At 44.3% G+C, this 20648-nt stretch overlaps 2 protein-coding genes across 3 annotated transcripts; one reads left to right on the top strand and one right to left on the bottom strand.

Moving 5' to 3' along the window:
* The first annotated feature begins 12970 nt into the window (after positions 1-12970).
* dipk1b (divergent protein kinase domain 1B) lies at positions 12971-17517 on the top strand. Of its 2 annotated transcripts, XM_058060829.1 has the most exons (5): positions 12975-13471; positions 14544-14678; positions 15095-15202; positions 15293-15469; positions 15638-17517. In XM_058060829.1, exons 1-5 carry the CDS (start codon positions 13406-13408, stop codon positions 16448-16450), a joined length of 1299 nt encoding a protein of 432 aa, XP_057916812.1. In that variant the 5' UTR covers positions 12975-13405; the 3' UTR covers positions 16451-17517. The 2 variants fall into 2 exon arrangements, with proteins under 2 accessions (XP_057916822.1, XP_057916812.1); XM_058060839.1 differs by lacking the exon at positions 14544-14678 and having other exon boundaries at positions 12971-13471.
* Positions 17518-19120: 1603 nt separating this feature from the next.
* mrps2 (mitochondrial ribosomal protein S2) lies at positions 19121-20399 on the bottom strand. The gene is made up of 4 exons (XM_058064138.1): positions 20293-20399; positions 19973-20089; positions 19771-19891; positions 19121-19704 (listed from the first exon to the last, which is right to left on the bottom strand). Exons 1-4 carry the CDS (start codon positions 20348-20350, stop codon positions 19158-19160), a joined length of 843 nt encoding a protein of 280 aa, XP_057920121.1. The 5' UTR covers positions 20351-20399; the 3' UTR covers positions 19121-19157.
* Positions 20400-20648: the final 249 nt, after the last annotated feature.

Below are 20648 nucleotides of genomic sequence, written 5' to 3'. Positions count from 1 at the left end.
TGCCTGTTTATGCATGTTTCAAATAATGACGTTTCAGACAGTTTTTTTTCTAATATAAGCTCACTGTGATGTCACACTGAGCCAAGCTGTAGGCCTGCCCTCCTCCCCACGCTGCTGGGGGGAGTGTGACCAATCACAGCGGAGTGGGCGCGCTTGGAGGTGGAATGAATTAAGACAGACCGTTTCGGAAATCCAAGGATATAGTGGAATAGGTGCAGATTCTGGAAGCTCTCGGAAGCTTTCTGTGCGGGTTATCATGTGGAGCTGCTCTATAGGAATCCACGACTCAATACAAATGGCCAAAAATGAGCATATTTACTATATACAACATCTTAGCATGTCTACATGTGTTGCATCCGTTAATTTTTACACTGGAATGAATTTGGACACCCAGAAACCATTAAGTTGAAGATTGGGTTTGAAAACGGCCTTGAAGGAGATTTTGGTTCCCCCAAAGTGGCCTTCCCCTGTGAGCCCCGGGTCTTCAAGTGTTTGTGTTTGCAGATTGCATGGCTTATTTGGATTCTGTTTGACCGTCAGGAAGATGTGGTTTTTCAGCACACGGTCGACAGCCAGCCGGCGTAATTGCGTACTAATTGAACCCTCCTGACCGCCCAGCCAAACAGAAGGTTATCGAAGCCCCGAGCTGGAACCACTGCAATATCACACACATTTATATTTGCACAAAACTCATTAGAGGGTAAAACTGCTTGTTTTTCCCATTTGTATTATTATTATTATTATCCATGCGCTTCTTTTGTTTGGCTGCGTGGAAGTTAGCTGAGATGATCAATGCTGCGACGTGAAAGTCATGAAACTCATATTTTATAGAAGATATATTGTCTTGGTGGTTGCAAAATTGCACTCAAGCCAAAAAAAAAACACATGACTCAAATTCCTTGAACATTGTGTACAGGGAAAAGTTACCTTTTTCTTTGGCTTTTGTTTTTTTCTGTAATCTCACCACAGATGACGGAGATAAAAACATAATGATAACCATAAACCAGCATAAGGAAGAGACAATGGATGCTAGAATATGGTAGTCGGTGAAAATGGGAACGTACACCTACAGGAGGAGACTCGTCCATTCCACGGTGGAGTGTTTGTATCTTCTACTCTAGTAGAATGGCCACAGTTTGACCCCGATACAGACTTTTTTAATTGGCATTGTTGTCTTGGTTGAACTTTGTGTTTTGCATTATAATTTTATGTTGTATTTTCTGATGCAATGGAATATGAAGCTGTATGATTATATTTTTTATGTAGTCATCCTGCATTATGAATGCAGTCCTGTTCAAAGTTTTACCTTGCGGACGGCGGCCAAAGAGTTTGTGTGCTCCTTTCTTGGCAAAGGCACGGTTCTAATGAGCGTCCAGGCTTATTTTTAGCTTGGCGCCACACGTGGAGTCGCCGGTCGCTAACTCGATGCTCATTACCGTTCCCATCGAGCGTATTGTCTCTTTATAGGACTTCCTCAATGGATGGGAGTCACGCTAATAAGGTTGTATTTGCAGATTTCTGCTAAAAGCAATAAATGTCTCTTAAAAAATGGTTTTATTGAGCTTGAAGATTTCCAGTTGAGCTAATAAAAGAGCATGTGCGGCTGTAAGAAGCTGACAGTTTCTCCGCTCTTCTCTTTATCAACAAACTCCAGCGGATTGGCGAATGTGTGCAAACGCCGTGGCTGCTATTTGCATAAACTCTGAATAATACATCAAGCTTTTATCACGGAAATACAACTTTCAGCATTTGTTCAGATGTTCCTGCAGGGAGGGCCCAAAAAAGTCTGTTAGGAAAGGCGTGATTTCCTTTAGGACATTAGCAAATGAAACCTCTCTTTAAAGCCTCGTTGCTGGGAGGTCATTGAGTCACAAAACCCGTTTTATGCTGTAATAATTTGAAAAGCACCCTAGCCTCCTTCTTTTGATTCATGTCATTGTTGTGATGTTCATTCATTCATTCATTTTCTACCGCTTTTACCTCACGAGGGTCGCGGGGGTGCTGGAGCCTATCCCAGCTGTCTTCGGGCATGAGGCGGGGTAGACCCTGGACTGGTCGCCAGCCAATCACAGGGCACATATAGACAAACAACCATTCACACTCACATTCATACCTATGGACAATTTGGAGTGGCCAATTAACCTAGCATGTTTTTGGAATGTGGGAGGAAACCGGAGTACCCGGAGAAAACCCACGCATGCACGGGGAGAACATGCAAACTCCACACAGAGATGGCCGAGGGTGGAATTGAACCCTGGTCTCCTAGCTGTGAGGTTTGCGTGCTAACCACTCGACCGCCGTGCCGCCCTGTTGTGATGTTGTTTTTATAATATAATAACAATACCAATAATACAAATAAATGTTTAAAACAAAGAAAGAAAAAAATTCATTTTTCAAAAATAAATGATCACCCCAGGATCCACGACACATTTTTTTTTTTTTTGCTTTAATCTGGCAACGTCTTGTAGCACCAAGCCATTAGGTACTTTATATTGATGTATACCACATCCCTTCATGACGGCTAACTAGTCGGGCCTGAGTTCCATTGCAAGGCTATTGCTTGTGACACAAGATGAAGGACCTAATGACACACACTAACACACACAGTGGTCACCTGCAGATAAATGGCTTGAGAGATGTTCTGTGGCAAGCCGGTGAGCCTCGCTTTGAGCTGCTAATGAGCCGTGTAACCTGCTGGGGGGGAGGGAGGGGGAGGGAGGGGGGTCCTGACATGGTTCCTAAAGGTCCCTCCACCTCTTTCTTCCATCTTTAATTTGGACACGTCTACAGCCTTGTTACACGTGTACAAAAGAAAGAAAGGTGGGGAAAAAACAAACCCCGAGCGCAACAAAAGTGAAGAAAAGACGCGGTAATAAATAAGGAACATGTGGGAGGATTAAGAGGAGATGTTGATGTGAGGCTTGCAGAGGAAGAGACTTCATGTGTTGAAGCGCCAACAATGACAGAGTGTTATATAAATTGCCAGAGTAAGGTAAGAAACAACGAGATAAGATATGCCTTTATTAGTCAGACACTTGGAAGTTAACGATGCAGTCACGGTGAAGTGAATATTTCTTTAGCTTGTGATCGACTGCAAAGGACCGTCACTTATGTATTTGTCACAACATTAGGTCTCCCTGACAGCGCTTTACATTCACAAACACAGTGGAACCTCGGTTAGCGTCATGAATCCTTGCCAGAAGGGCCAACTCTATCCAAAACGGATGCTAGCCGAAGCACTTTCTCCCATATGAAATCAGTTAAATCCAATTCATCCCTTCCAGAAAGCCAACAATGTTTACAAAAAACACATTTTACACGTTTTACATGCAGAAAACAACTTTAAATATATATGAATGATGAATGAAATATTAAAAAAAATCATTTGAGGATTGTGATGCTTGATGTGTTTGGTTAGCATCAAAAATGTACGCCTCGGTTTACATACATATATTTTGTAAAGCATACTGCATGTTTGCGTGTACAATATTTTGTACGCTAACTGGAAAATGTACGCATACCGAGGCAAACCTTTCCATGTTAACTGAAAAACATGCTAATGGCGTTAGTATTTTAATTGTTGTGCTTGTAGTTTGCCTTGTATCATACAAAGAGCTCTTTTTAATACACTAATCTCTCGTTTATCACGGTTAATTGGTTCCAGACCTGACTGTTGAGTATAGAAAACTTGTTTATGACGTTCTAAATATTTTTTTAAAACATTATTAGAGCTTCTAGACATGATACAGCACCCCTACAGTCACCTTTACACTCATGGTACCTAATAAAGTACACACAATAAGAGAAATAGCATATATAATACATAATATGCTAGGGCATATTCGTCAAAAGCCAGCCACGTTCCAGCTGAAGCAACTCAGCAGACTACGTGAAAGTGAGTCGTGCCGCCATCGCTACCCCTCCACCTGCCGCCACAGATAAGCTCCTGTTCACCATTGCAGTGTTTGACAGCGCAGCCGCCACCTGACTGTCCGCATCAGTCGTGACGTCGGGAAAGATTCAAATGTGTGGCGACGACGCATACGCAAACTCCACATGAACTTAGAAATGTGCTTGTCGGGGGAAAGCCTGGCTGACATGTGTAGCAGGCAGCATCCATAATTCAGCCCGTGGCATTGCTGTCGATGCTCAACATGCTCTTGCTAGCACGTCTTGCTTCTTATCTATCTCACGTCTTCCACTTCCCAGAAAATGGAGGCTTCTATTGCGATGCGACGCTAGCAAGCCTTTGTTTACCTCCTGTACCTTTAGTGATAGCAAGACGCTACGTTCACTGAAGGCTTACATAAATGGAGGTTGTGTTCTTTCACAATATTATTGTCAACAGTTTTTGAAACCAAATAAAGCACTGTTATGGGGTGAGTCCCCCCCCCCGACTTAAAGGCTAATCATGTAGGGAGGTGCGCCTGCTTCATACTGGAGGATTGACATCTTGAGCCACCTGGGTAACCGAGTGAATGAGTTGTTCATTGTGTGGAGTCTGATGCAACCCAGGTTCAAGTTCCACTGACTCACGGGTTGCTCGACGATGATCACTAACTCACGGATCGTGGACGAAGACTTGAGTGTCACTGTTTCGCGGTTACTCAACAAAGACTCGAGTTTCACAAACTCATGGATCCTCCACAAAGACTTGAGTGTCACTGCTTTGCGGTTACGCGACAAAGACTCGAGTTTCACGAACTCACGGATCCTCGATGAAGACTCGAGTGTCACTGGTTCGCGGTTACTCAACAAAGACTAGAGTTTCACGAACTCACAGATCCTTGACAAAGACTTGAGTGTCACTGGTTTGCGGTTACTCGACAAAGACTCGAGTTTCACTAACTCACGGATCCTCTACGAAGACTTAAGTGTCACTGGTTTGCGGTTACTCAACAAAGACTCGAGTTTCACAAACTCATGGATCCTCCACAAAGACTTGAGTGTCACTGCTTCGCGGTTACGCGACAAAGACTCGAGTTTCACTAACTCATGGATCCTCGACAAAGACTTAGGTGTAACTGGTTTGCAGTTACTCAACAAAGACTCAAGTTTCACTAACTCACGGATCCTCGACGAAGACTTGAGTGTCACTGGGTCGCGGTTACTCAACAAAGACTTGAGTTTCACGAACTCACGGATCCTAGACGAAGACTTGAGTGTCACTGCTTCACGGGTACTCGACAAAGACTCGAGTTTCACTAACTCACGGATCCTCGACGAAGACTTGAGTGTCACTGGTTTGCGGTTACTCGACAAAGACTCGAGTTTCACTGTCTTACTGAAACAAGTTTCTTCACATCAGTGATTGACTCATAACAACTGGAGTCAGTAAAAGGAATTTAAAAAAGTTTCCCATCAGTAGCACAGAATGTTATCTTGTTCGACTCCCAAGTGGGAGTGTCTTTCCCTATCCCACAGATGGCAGTGGATGTCTCCACAACACCTCGGCTTCTTCTTCCCAAAGTCTGACTTCATCTTGTCAACACGAACAAAAAGGGATGATAGCGTCAGGTTCAAAGTCTCTTACAAGACAAATCCCCAAATCCCAGCAGACACCAGGTTCTCCAAGGAGGATGTTCCTGCTTGTTCGATGTCACAGTCCAGTGGTCACCACTAATAAATGAATGACTAGGTGTATTCTCTTTCAGTCTAATTGCAAAAAGAGATGCTTGACACTTCTTAACATTCCAAAGTGTTGCTCTCTTCCAAGTCGTCCTGCATGTTAACATCAGGAGGCTGGGGAATCTGCGGGGGCTTCCTGGGAGAATGTAATCAAGGTCGAGATGTTCGCAGTGGGTCTTTGTCAGCAACCTGCTGACTTTTTTTTCCACATTCCTGTTGTGCGTGTGTGTGTGTGTGTGTGTGTGTGTGTGTCCAGGGAGGAAAAGAACAGAAAAATGGAAGCAAGCCTCAATCTGATACGGACCTTCAGTGTCTCCCACTGGTTCCAAAAGTCTCATGCAAAACAAAATTGCTTATGACTGGAAGGTCCGTTTAGTATACATTTGTTGACCCACATTGGTGAACGGTGCTCTTGAACGATATTAAAGTTCAATATCAATGTTTCGTTTCCATAGCGACAAGATTTGATGCTTACACGATGAACATTTTGTGTTTGCGTGGAATCACAGGTTACATTGTTCATGTTTTTTTCCACATTCCAGCTTAATTTATTATTTTTTTCAAGAATAGTAGAGCACTGTCTGGCACATCTCTGAAAACCTTTAGGCACTACACTGTTGTCTCCTAGCAACCAGCAAGAAAGACAAAAAAACATGGTAGGCATGAGTACAGAAAGAGCTGACATTCTGCTCGAGCACTTTTTAATAATTCCGTTTGACCGTGTTTAGTTTAAGGAAGTATTAACCAGAGTGGAGTTGATTTTTTTTGTTTGTTCGTTACCGAAAACAACTATACAAACAGTAACCTAAGCGCTGAGTACACGGGTAAAAAAAAGTCTCTAAAAATAACTTCTGATGATTTTTCACTCAACTTGCCGTTGTGTGCTGCCAACCATCACTTCGTTATGCCCATCTTAGCTTATCTCGAAGGAGAAGTTAGTCTCCCTGTTTGGTTTTATCCTGGACTGCATTCACAATTGACCAAAAAACTGTTCTAGTAGAGCAAACAGATTCTAGACCAAAAATAACAAGTGTAAACTTCTATGCCCTTCAACTCACTCAAGACTAGAGTCCACTGGCAGTCAAACCAAGACTCATCTCTCAGGTAGTCTTGGTCTGCCTGTTTGGTTTGGTCCTAGACCTGGTTCACAATTGACCAAAAAATGTTCTAGCAGAGCAAACACATTGTAGACCAAAAACAACAAGTGTAAACGTCTATGCCCTTTAACTCACTCAAGGCATGAGTCCACTGGCAGTTGAACTAGGACTGATCTCTTAGGTGGTCTTGGTCCCCCTGTTTGGTTTGGCCCTGGACTTGTTCACAATTGACCAAAAAACTGTTCTAGCAGAGCAAGCAGATTCTAGACCAAAAATAGAAAGTGTAAACTTCTATGCCCTTCAACTTATTCAAGACTAGAGTCCACTGGCAGTCAAACCAAGACTCATCTCTCAGGTAGTCTTGGCCCCCCTGTTTGGTTTGGTCCTGGACCTGGTTCACAATTGACCAAAAAACTGTTCTAGCAGAGCAAACAGATTCTAGACCAAAAATAACAAGTGTAAACTTCTATGCCCTTCAACTCACTCAAGACTAGAGTCCACCGGCAGCCAAACCCAGAACCTTCTCTCAGTGTGTCCCTTGTTTGGACTCCTGAACTGCATTCAAACATGACCGTACCAGCAGAGCAAACAAATTCTAGGCCAAGAACGACAACACTCTAAGCGTTTTTAGGCTTGCCCTTGAACTTCCTCACACAAGATAAAGCCTCCAAAATGTCACCTCAAGCAGCATGCACTGCAACAAACATGTTGACCAGTTGTATATTTATTCTTATGTATTTTTTTTCCAGGCAGTCGCAGTGCTGGGGGGCAACAGGAGAACTTTTCACAGGATATTTTATGTTCCCCCAACAAAGGAAAAGGTACGTCCTTTGTGTTGTTGTGAAGAATTGTGTTGGCTGGAGGCTATTGTGGTGCAGCAGGATGGATGAGGAGGTAGTGCTTGGGGAATGTGGATGGGGTCTCATCTGGGTTTATGGTTGCACCTGCCAAAGGGGAGCTGGGAATCCCGGTCCACAAACGAGGTCCACCATTAATGCTGACCTCTTCTAGATATCAGTGACATGCGGTCAGGGGACGCAGGTGAGGCTTTTGTTTCTTCTGTATGACTGTATGTTCTTCTGTATGTTTTTAATGTTGGATGAGGCCTTTTTTCTCAGGCTGTCTAATATCTTTAGTGCAAGTATGTCATCATTATTCTGTTAGAAATAAAACATAGGGTGGTTTAACTTTAACCAAAAAACATGGAAAATTAGCTTTTTCTGCAGAGAAGCATATTCAAGCAGAACGGTGACTGATGGCCATATGTTTTGTTTTAGTGACGCCTCAAACAACACTTCTATGGAACAACACAGGGAAAAAGCATATTTTGATGACATGAAAGTAAATGTAAACAGAACAGCGCAAAAAGGTCTGCATTCTCAAAGTCATGGCCGAAGAAATGCTGCTCTTTAAAAATCCAGCATTTCAAGAAATGCTGCATATGTTTCAAGCACAAAAATGACAAAGGCCAATTCCACAACTTTACAGAATGAAAGATGACATAGCAAAGGAAATATTGCAACATTATGATATTCTCTCTTTTGTCAGTTAGTATATATTGTCATGGGTGCACGTCGGACGAGTGGTTAGCACGCAGGCCTCACAGCTAGGAGACCCGAGTTCAATTCCACCCTCTGCCATCTCTGTGTGGAGTTTGCATGTTCTCCCCGTGAATCCGTGGCTTTTCTCTGGGTACTCCGATTTCCTCCCACGTTCCAAAAACATGCTAGGTTAGTTGGCCACTCCAAATTGTCCATAGGTATGAATGTGAGTGTGAATGGTTGTTTGTCTGTACGTGCCCTGTGATTGGCTGGCCCTTCGCCCGAAGACAGCTGGGATAGGCTCCAGCACGCCCGCGACCCTCGGGAGGATAAGAATGAATGAATACATTGTCATCACATTAAAACCTCATCTGGTCTCATTCTCCCAGACTCAATTTTGTGCACCATTTTGTCTCGTGAGCCGGATGTCAGATTAGATCACAAGAATTTAACGTTTAAAAAAAACAGTGCCTCGCCAGCCATGCATCTCACCCACCGCACATCACTGCATCACAAGAGAGAAAATAAGTCCATCAAAGTGATTTCGAAGAGTCAGTCCTGATGAGGCAACAATCAGTTCAACAAAGACAAGGACACACCTTGTTTTTGTGTCTTTTCTGACCATTTTCTATCCACCAATCAATGCACTGCGCTTATTTTCTGGAAAACGTCCCACATTTTCAATTGACCGGAGTCAATAGCAGCATTTTGTCTGTGTTTTTCTGCACACTACTGACTGTTTTGTTTCATTACCACGTTTACACGCGTGCTTTTTTCATAAGCATATCAATAAAACACATCAACATAAGTGGAGAAGACATTTACTTGACATCCGTGTCTTCCTTCCTCCGCTGCATTGATATTTTAATAGCATGGATGTTCATCTGTGTGGCTGCACGCACAATGGGGTGTGCATGTTCAGTGTGTGTGTGTGTGTGTGTGTGTGTGTGTGTGTGTGCACTAAAGCATAAATTATAAAAGGTTTTCTTCCTGCAAATGAGAATACATGAGGGAAAATTGACTTTACATTTGCATTTTAATATCACAGTACAGTATGTGCATTTTTGGGGGGTGGATTGTTTTTGCATATTCATTTGAATTTCAGCTGCTTTATCATTCCGAGGCATAAATCTCCTATTGGTGTTTTTAGTTTAGAGCACTCGAGTATTCCCTCAGCATCACACACACATACGCACATACACACATACGCACATACACACACACACACACACACTGCCAGCAGCGCCTGCTGTTGCATGCATATTTTATAGACAACCTTTCACTCCAGTTGCGCTCAGCAGTCTGCATGGATCATCCTGGTCAAGAGTCACGAGCAGCAGACAAACTAAACCTTCAGCCTGCCAACGACTCAACAGATGCGCTTGAAACGTCTTCACACTCTTGAATAATCTATGCATTTGTACTTAAACGCTACATCTGCTCCGTGCAGGCCCCTGGACGTGATGTGTTTATCAATCTAGTCACTACACTCCATCCTGCTGTACTCTTGTCATACTGTGTATAGACTTGCAGTTCTCTGTTGAAACGCTAGGGGCAACGTTTTCCGGAGAGTGAGCGACCACAGCTCTCGTCGGCTAGCTATTTAGTTTCCTGTGTAGAAGTAGTGAACAATGGCAACTGAGGCGCCGTGCGGGCCGTTGTTCCGGCATAATGAAGCTGCACGGCAGGTCTTAGGGGAGATCATATTATCGTCGAGCGGGAAAACAAACATGACTCTCGGGGGACGCCTATCTTTAAACAACACGCATGTTTATTACGTGTTGACCGAGTTCCACTCCGGTGCTGTGGGTGACAGTATTTCATATTTTAATGTCATTTGCTGTCACAAAAAAAACCTTTATACGCCCTTTTCTAATTTGATGTCTTTATAAAACGCACATTTGCAGCACTATCTGTGCAAAAGGCACAAGAAGATAAATTTCCTCGCAACTGCTAATGGTGCTTTTTTTTAATACTGAATTTCCCACAAAGTCTTGTCAAAAGCTACAATAAAAAAAAAATACATCCTTTTTTTTTAACCACAAGCCTTGTTTGACATTATAGCACTTACAAACTATTATGACTCCTCTAAGGAGCGAGGCCAGATTGAGCCGAGAAATTGTATTCCTTTTTTTTAGTGCAGTAATTAAGTATATTCCTGCTGCAATGGTGTGTCTCTGAATGAATGCCATGAATAGCATAAATAATACATAATAGCGAAGACTCACACGCACCAAAAAAAAAGCTCCATAGATGCCGTTGTGGATCTCTGCTGCCCTCCAGAGTCGAAACATAATAGTGCACTTAATGTGGGTTGGATGTGAATTACAGTGGTTAATCTACCGGCTATATGTCATGATCGTGTATTCTTAAATATTCGTACTATGTGGGACACTTGGGGGCATTTTATGTATAAAATTCTAATGTTATATCAGCAGTTCTTGTGTCATTCATACAGATGGGTGCCGCCACCTGGTGGTACCTCGCGGTATAATCATTTAATCATGACGTCATTGGGTCGTTTCTCGACCTAATCTGCATTTCATGAAAATTGTGACTTTTGAAAAGAAACTGTGTTTATTTTATCCCAAGATTTTATACGATTTCATACAGGATTTTACTTTATATTGATCAAATGTACCACGGGTTATTTTACATTCAAATAATAGCTGAATAAAATGCAAGGAAAGTTGGTGAGCTAGCCACTAGCTTCTTATTCAAAGGTGCCTCCTTGTGGATACTTTCTGCTAGTAGTACTAAGTAGTAATACTAGTGACTTTTTAAGAGTAAAACACTTTTTGTGTGAAAATATGCCAAAAAAAATAATTCTACATGTAAGTGCAAGGAAAATAGGCAAGCTAGCTGCCAGCTCCGAAATTAAAGGTAAGCTTGTTTCGGAACTTTGTTGTGCATAATGATGGTTTTTATTCACATTGCTTTTCATGAAACACAACTCTTTGATTTTTTGATTATTAGGATCGTTAGTTGTTTTGTTTTACCTCAAAATTCTGTATACAAATTTGACAAAAAACATAAAAGTTCACAAAAAAAGTGTCCAAACCTGTGCAAGGAAAGTGGGTGAGTTAGCAGGTAGCTTCCCCTGGTCATCCACTGCTCTTATTTTGGAGTCAGGTTAGCTTGACTCCATTGATAGCAGCCATGTTACCAAATCATCTTGCGTCCAGACTGAATTGTGTCAAAGTTTGGCGGCACGCAATCTGAGGTAGTTAAATTTCGTAAAGATACGTGGTGCCATTGTTGTACACCTTATCTGGTGGTCCTTGGCTTGTGAAGGACAGGTAGGTGTCGCTAGCCTCGATGGTGATGTCGTCCGCAAACAGGTAGGACCAGAAGTGTCCCGTGTGGCGGTCCATGCCGGCGTGGCAAATGACGGACGACAGCCGGTACGTCTGCTTGGTGTTTTCGTCCACGTCCATCTCCAGCTGCTCAGGCGAGTATACGCGGTCGTGGCTGACCAAACCGTCGCTGGAGATTCGGTTGACGAAGAATGTCAGGATGTCCGGGTGTGTCCAGAACTGCCTCCTGACCATTTTACGACCACATAGCTTGCAGCGTTTTCGCCCTCCGCCTGTGCCGCCGGTGCCGCGTTTGATCAGAGAGTTCAACGTCTCGCCGTTGAGCGGTTTGGGCAGACTGACGATGCTTCCTAAGTCGGTGACGGATGAGGTGGTGAAGTCGCAACCGGGACACTTGTTCACGTCCCGCAACCGGATGGAGGTCTGAATCCCGCACTGGTCGAACCAGGACAGCAGAGGCATCAGGAAGTCCATGGCGTCGTTGCTCTTGTACAAGATCAGCGAAGGCACGTTGTGGCAGAGCTCCTCCAGCCCAATGCAAAGCTCTGCTGATGTGAAGCACTTCCCTGGGTTTTCCAGGGCGGACAGGTAGAGGCACACGAAGGCCGGCATCTGTGGAAGCAGAGTCACAAACTGTTGCACCTTCTGTGGAAGCTTCTTCTGCACCACGGCCAGATTGAGCGTAGCCTGCAGGGTTGCGTTCATCCAGCAGTTGTTGGAGTAATTGGCAAAGCGGCAGATCTTCTTCAGGGGGTTCTTCCTATCGTAGAGGCTCTGCATCGGCATGTCAGCCCACAGTTCGTTGCTGCTGACATACTCCGCTCCAACTGTTGGGTTTGGCAAAACAGCAAGTTGAAAACAGCTGAGGTGTTATGGATGTAGCGGCGGTACCAACCAGTGGGAGCTGCTGGACTGGTCCCTCTGTTGATGAAGGTCCTCAGCATGTGGGTGGCCACGGCGCCCAGAGCAAAGCCCACAAAGAGAAAAGGCATGTTGCTGCAGAAATGGCACCATGATCCCACCCATCCCTCGAGGACACCCATACCAAAATCCCGCAGTATCAGCATGGGGTTCTCCCGCTTTGTGATGTCACACCACGGCGTTGACTTCCTGTTGTGTGACATCATCCCCTTGTCACACAGCCCCCCCTCGATGAGCCACAAGGCCTTGAGCGACATGCCTGTTCAGCCCAGGATGGTCAGGAGGCTGGACCTACAGTCATATATATATGATTTCCACTATTATAACATAATTATAACCTTTAGCTCACATAATTATAACTTTTTATGTTATAGCTATGATGTTTTTTTTAATCTTATAATACGTACTATTGGAATAGTTTTCATTCAGTGGCGGAAAATGGGTTGCATACTTTTTCACTGTACAGTACTGTTATATCAATGGCAGCCACATTGAATGTGCTGATTTGGGGCTACGTCCCCTTTAAGAGGCAGGCCCATGAGGGCGGGGCTTATCCTATGAGAAGGAGGAGGGGGGCAGTGAAGCGCCGGTATTTTTTTTTTTAATTATCTTATGATTGTCTTTCTCTTTGCTTTATTTATCATCAAGAGAGAAACTTGAATAACGCCGATGCATGACGTCACTATGGAACATCTTTCATCTTCTGTGCTGGTCAAGGTTATTTTCAGATAATAATAATAATTAATCAGCATTATTGCGAAGGAGCCGCACGGTGAGACATGCACTGCCCTGCCGAATTCGACGAGATGGATTCAGGGTTAGCGACGAGGACGTGATCATCGGATCCAGAAGAGGAGCAAAGGGGGAGACGACGACCTGCTTCCATGCGTAGATCGTCACCATGTCCAGGGCTTTACGGAGACTGGTCCACTTGGTGCTCTTCTGTCCTCTATCCAAAGGCCTGCAGGTACTCACCTGAGCATGCATGGATCCTGAAGGTCCGGTCGTGCACCAGAATCGGAACAGGCCTCAGAATTTATAGCATAGTCTTTCCATTTGTGGCTTGTGGTGTTTTAATATTACTTTAATAATAATAATAATATGCTAGTTTTATGCTGTTGTACATGAGACTGTGATATAACTAACTGTGACTATATACCATATTAGCATGCATTTTATATTAATTGCAACAACAAATGTTAAGTATGACTAGAAATAAAAAAAAGGTACACTACAAAAAAGGAGCCCAATCCAATAGTTTGTGGAAAAAAGTATGATGATAACCATAGAACTGGAAATGGAACCACAAGACACAGGAAAGATAAATTAAATGAGGAAGTAAAATGACATACGATAACAATTAAGTCAATGCTAACTACTAGCGTGATTGAAATCACCAGAGAAGACATTTGTACAACTTCATTTGTACTACTTTGCTGTATTGTAGTATAACTTAGTATAATACATTTCTACCAAGCTTGCAAATAACATTTATCTGAAAGCATAGCGGCTAACTACTAGCGTGATTGAAATCACCAGAGAAGACATTTGTACAACTTCATTTGTACTACTTTGCTGTATTGTAGTATAACTTAGTATAATACATTTCTACCAAGCTTGCAAATAACATTTAGCTGAAAGCATAACGGCAAACTGTTAGCATGAATGAAGTAATCAGAGAAGCTTCCCAACAAACAACACATTTGTACTATTTCATTTGTACTATTTTCCTTTACTGTAGTATATCTTAGTATAATACATTTCTACCAAGCTAGCAAATAACATTCAGCTGATAGCATAACGGCTTATGAGTAGCATGATTTAAATAACCTGTACTTCTTCATAGAATGAGTAGTTTTGTTTTATTTAGTTTTAATTAAGTATGAATAGTATAAATAGTATGTAGGCAAAAGCCGTGACAGTCAACAAGTCGCGAGAAAATAAAACATCCTGTCAATCCCTTTGGGGGGGGGTTGCCACCGCATCATGAAAGTTGCATCTTATGTCCTATCCTTCCTTCCTTCCTTCCTTCCTTGAAGAGTCGCCTCCCGGCCATCAAGGTCAAGTACCTCCTACTGGCGTGGTTGGGGGCCCTGGTGGCCAGCTGGGTGCTCTACATGCAGTACGCCTCCTACGCCGAGCTCTGTCGTGGACACGTCTGCCAGGCGGCCATCGTAAGTCCACAATGGCCGACAGCGGCTCGTCTGAAATAATATCAGACGGTATGTGAGAAAAGTGACAAACTGAAAAGGCCGGGGGGTTCAGGCTGCCACTTCCTGTCCTTTCACACTGTGTCCAGCTGCTTCCTGCCTCTATCAGTCATCTCATGAAAGCATGCTAGGATAAACAGGATCAGTTGAGTCGGCCTATTAGTCCCGTTGTACACTACGGCACCTCGTCCCCTCTACTTTTACACCCACACTAAGTACTCGCAGGTCCTGTTTGGAGTACCAGGGTCACTTGGGGTTCTCTGTGTGCCGAGTAGAGGTCGAATATGGCGTTATTTACATTGAACATTTCCACCAGACAGCCCTAAACACTGTGGAGGTCATCCGATCCGCTTTCTGAAGCTTCCTCTTTCCTCCCGCAGTGCGATCACTACAAACGCGGCGTCATCGCCGGCTCGTCCTGCAAGGCGCTGTGCGAGCAGCGGACGCTGACGCTGCAGCACTGCATGTCCACATCCTCCCAAAGTCAGGTACCCGACACCTCACCGGACACACGTTCATTTTGAAACCTTAAAAAGACAAACGCTGCTTGTTTTGGGTTTTGGTTGTCACGCTTGAAGGTGTACGCCGGCCTGTGGAAGGAGAGGCCCGTCGTCATCAAGTGCGGGATCGAGGACCACCGCAAGGTCGACGGCGCTCCGGATTCGGCGCTCAGGAGGGAGGGGAGCCTGTTTGACAAACCGACGCGTGGAACCTCCATGGACGAGTTTAAAGAGATGATGCACGCCTTCCTCAAGGTTATAGAAAATACTAATCATCTGTTATTATTACATATTTTAACACAATTCATCTCCATGTGTTGAATGTAGGAAGTTATTGTTTATTTGGTTCATCCTAAAGACGGACCAATGTGATGGAATCTCGTGCTTGGCTGAGGTAATAATAATCGTCTGTTTCCCGTGCAGACTAGTTTCGGAGAGCAGCCATCTTTGGGCGCTTTGGTGGACAGGATCATTTCCCTGGCGGACGTCAACCAGGATGCAAAGCTATCTCTGGCAGAGGCCAAGTCCATCTGGGCCCTCCTCCACATTAACGAGTTCCTCCTGATGGTGGCGCTGCAGGAGAAGGAGCACACCCCCAAGCTGCTGGGTTTCTGCGGAGACTTGTATGTGACGGAGCCTCTGGGCCACACTGCCCTCTACAGGCTGGAGACGCCCCCTTACCTCCGCCCCCTGGTCCCGGAGGCCCTCATCTCCGGTCTGAACCGGTGGCTAGCCCCCGCGTGGCCCCGACGGGCGCGCATCACCATCGGCCTGCTGGAGTTTGTGGAGGAGGTCTTCCACGGGCCCTATGGCAGCTTCCTCATCTGCGATGCTAACCCCCGCCACGTGGGCTACAACGCCAAGTATGACTGCAAGATAGCCGACCTGCGTGGCGTGGCCTCGGAGGCGGCGGTGCGGGCGTACCTGAAGGGGCGGCGCTGCAAGACCAACGCCGACTGCACGTACGGCCGCGACTGCACGGCCACCTGCGACCGCCTGGTCAAGCAGTGCAACACAGACGTGGTGCAGCCCAACCTGGCCAAGGTGTGCGCGCTGCTGCAGGACTTCCTGCTCTTCGGGGCCCCGGCGGACCTCAGAGGTGACCTGGAGAGGCAGCTGCGTACCTGCGTGACGCTGAGCGGGCTGGCAAGCCAGATGGAGGTGCACCACTCGCTGGTCCTCAACAACCTGAAGACTCTACTGTGGAAAAAGATCTCCAACACACAGTACTCCTGAAAGACACAAGGAGGTGACAAACGTAGCTCGTTTTTTAGCCCGCTTATCCTGTGCAGGATCTCGGAGGGGGGGGCGCCTATACCAGCTGACCAACAAGGAAGTACTTGTATAATCATGTAAGTAAAAACCAGCAAATTGCGAAGATGCCACCACTGTAAATATTTCCAATGTGAAAGTAAAACAACTGTCAACTTGATTTTATACCCTGGAACCTCTAAAGTCCAATACTTTATTGTACATCAGCGGATTCATGTTTTGTTTATTTCTGTTGCAAAAGGCGGCGGCTATCATCACCAACTGCTGGGTGTAACAACGGTGTTGATTATATCACACATCAACATTGGGCTTTGCTGCGTGTACTCATGCCTGAGCAAATCTGGACTTTGTAGATGACTTTGAGTTATTGTGGTTGTTTCCATGATGCAAGGTGGCGGCTATCATTGCTAACTGGTGGGCGGAAGAATGGCATTAATTATATGACACATGCAGGCGTGTAATACGTGCATTTGCTGGTCAGCAAGGACACATACCTTTTGGCTTTGTGGATTATTTTGAGTCATTCTAGTTGTTTCCATGAGGCAAGGTGGCGGCTATCATTGCTAACTGGTGGGCGAAAGAATGGCATTGATTATATGACACATGGTTGGCGTGTAATACGTGCATTTGCTGGTCAGCAAGCACACATACGTTTTGGCTTTGTGGATTCTTTTGAGTCATTCTAGTTGTTTCCATGAGGCAAGGTGGCGGCTATCATTGCTAACTGGTGGGAGGAACGACGGCATTAACTATATGACACGTCCCGGTTGGGCGTTTGTGCCTACTTTTGACTTTGTGGATTCTTTCCAACTGTTCCCAGTTCGCAAGGTGGTAGTTATCATTCATAACTGGTGGGAGGATTGATAGCCAAGTGTAGCCAAGTCCTGTACTCCGACGGCGCTCCAATGCTCCAAAGTCAACTAGTGTCTAAGAATGTTGGGTTTTGGAGGTTCTTCTGTATAAAAGTCCAAAGGACTGATGTGGACAATCAGTAGTGATTAAAAACCTGTCACAACACGTCAGTTCAGACTGTTGTCTATTTTCCCAGAGAATAATGAGGCATGGCATCAGTTAATTTTTTTTTTTATTATAATTGCATTGTCATGTCATAACTTGCCAAGCACGCCCCGCCGCTCGTCTCGCAGCATCTGTGAAGACAAGTCATGGTCGTGTTAATGTTTCCATTGTCCTTCCACTCATTGTCGTTCCAAGCATGTCAGTTCGGAAGGCGTGGATGTGCGGCTCGGTTCCAAACCCAACATCCACTGAGGTTGGACGCTGAGCTATCGTGAGCCGCTTGTGCTTTTTGCCCGCTTGCTGCACAACGATGGCACATGCGCCAACGCGCGTCTCAGCGGGCAAGGTCAAAGTTCAAATCCTAGTTAAAGTGCCCCCCAAACATTAAAAATTGTCACTTACCTTTTCATATCCAAATAATATTTGAAAAATAATTACATTGTTTGGAAATTTAGGAAACATTATAAATTATTCAATAAAAATTTACAATAATATTGTGCAATAATATGATAATAACATCATAATGCCATCATAATGTGAGCTAATGTACCCATTATCTAAACATCTAAACAAAGAAAGTTTGAATTCTCTTTTTAACGAATGCACATAATGAAAATGGATGGTAATTAAAACGCTTTGCCACAATACCAGAATGACCTGTCAAACGAGTCAAACCTGTTAAGTCAAATGAAATAAAAAGTTAAGTAAAATGAAGTAATTTAAATAAATTATTGGTCACAGGTGGCCGGATTCGCTCAAAACATGCAAAGTAACTTCAATTGATATTATTCACTTTTGGAGGAGCTCTTTTTTTTTTTTTTTTGCAACAGCCTAGCAGACAATAAAAGTCAAGCTTTTTAGATATATTTTTTTAAATCACCAAATACAATAAAAATGAAGTTTAAAGTTTAAGCATAATTAGATTAAATAAATTTGACATAAAAAAGTAAATAAATCAACCCACTTGCCTCATACACGTCTTTCCTTTGAGAGCGTAGAAGAAGAAATGACAAACCAGCTTTAGCCAGTAGAAGAAGACAGACCGGTTTCAACTACGGCAAGCGAGAATAACCAAAAGGTAATGGAGCGCTTACAATAAATTACGGACATAAAGTATCTTATAAATATTCACGTTAGCCTCCATTAGGAGCAGTGAGTAGTATAACATCCGCATAGTTCATTTTCATGTGAAATAATCCCTATTAATTATATATTGCAATAAAGTATATTTGCCCATAACTATATTGTTGGTACCTGTGGTGTTTGGTAAATACGACAGAACGGCATAAGAAGCTCAGTAGTGGTAGCTTTTGTCTCCCTCTAGTGGCGAGAAAATGCTAGGACGCCCGTATTATAATAGGGACGTTCGCTTCTGGTGCTTTTTTAGTGGTGGGCTAGTTTTGTGCTTCATCCATAATTATAATCCATAGAATTTAGTTATATAATATCTTCATTTGTGTGTAAAACAGAAGGAAAAACATAGCATGGTTTGTTATCTATGGGTTTACTTCCCCACACATGGATAATAATATACAATTGCTATAGGTGAATTTATTAATCAGCATTATACACAGTGGATGTTGTCAACCAACTTATCTCAAATAGAGATGCACGATGACGAGTGTAGAGTCTTTTATTGAGGATGTAAATGAGGTCATTGGCTGGGTGACGATGGCGCCATTAGGCCGTGCACCAGCTCCATCTGCCTCCTCTTGTCCTTCGCTCTGTTGATGGTCATCTTGAAGAGGCGGCAGTACAGCTCCATGGCCACGGGTGTGTCGTCATTCCCGGGAACGGGGTATGTCAGCAGGCTGGGGTTGCAGTTGGAGTCCACCACACCCACAGTGGGAATGTTCATCTTGGCGGCGTCGCCGATGCCCACGTGCTGCTGGAAGACGTTGTTGAGCGTGGAGAGGAAGACAACCAGGTCCGGCAGGCGGACCCCGGCGCCGTACTGTATGTGAGCGTTGGTGAGGAGACCGCCCTGCCAGTAGCGCGTGTGGGCGTACTCGCCGCAGTCCCTCGCCGTGCTCTCCACCAGGTGGGAGAACTGACGGCGGCGGCTCACGAAGAGGATGACCCCGCCGCGGAAGGCCACGTGGGCTGTGAAGTTGAGGGCCAGCTGGAAATGCTCCATGGTCTGGTCCAAGTCGATGATGTCCTGGTCCAAACGGCAGCCGTACAGGTAGGGCGCCATTAGCCTAGCACACACATTTATCCTGTCATTACTTAATTTAAATTCTATATAATGTAATGCTAGAGCCAACCTATGTCTGCATCCTTTCTTATGGCCGAGATGCACTCTGGCGTCAAACAAGTCCTTCACGGAGAAGAGCTCAGACACCCTGAAGAAGTCTGGCTTCTCAAGGGTCAGGTTTACAAGCTGGTCTGAGTGTAAAAGAGGAAAAGGGGTCAACCTGAAGACCAAAATAAGGGCTAAAACTACCCACGTTGCTGTTGCTAGCTTACCGGAGACTTGCTCCGTTTGAGGCGGTGGAGACTGCAAAGATGCTGCCGTGGAATAAGATACATGTCCTCTACATCCGTCAAGCTTTGCAACAGCGGTTTGTCTTAGTCCCAACAAACCTGAAAATAACAAAATCAACTGTTGTGCCAGGAATTACATTATACTGCATCCATGATCGCCGCCCACCTAGCGAGTTAGGACACACGCTGAGGGCATTATCTTACGACGTATACACAAACTACAACAATATTTTTTTTTGTAATTTTAATCAATTACTCGGTAGCATTTGCTTCAAAACTGTAATAATTATCAGGAAAAATACCTCTTGTTAATGTCCGGGAAGCCATGCTTGTTGTATGGAAGGTCAGCACGGTGCGCATGCGTCTATTCGTCTTCCTCGTCGTCTACGGTGGAGTGTTGTTGTCGTTGTTACCCACTACTGCCACCCTCCGGCTTTAGTCTATTACTACAGCCATCTCATCCTGTCTTTAAAAATAGACTAAAGGTGTGTGTGATACACACACGCGTATTTACTACATATAATGACCTCATAAAAAGTGCATCTTTTTTGATAAATACCATAAAATAAATAAAACCAAATATTTATAAAACAGATTTGGTAATTTACACAACTGCAGAGAGTATCTGGCATCTATCTGTACAAACAAAATAGTGATT

The sequence above is a fragment of the Doryrhamphus excisus genome, chromosome 2 (assembly GCF_030265055.1).
Source record: "Doryrhamphus excisus isolate RoL2022-K1 chromosome 2, RoL_Dexc_1.0, whole genome shotgun sequence".
Taxonomy (NCBI): domain Eukaryota; kingdom Metazoa; phylum Chordata; class Actinopteri; order Syngnathiformes; family Syngnathidae; genus Doryrhamphus; species Doryrhamphus excisus.
The sequence above is the reverse complement of the archived record's forward strand: the minus strand, read 5'-3'. Positions and strand labels throughout refer to the sequence as shown.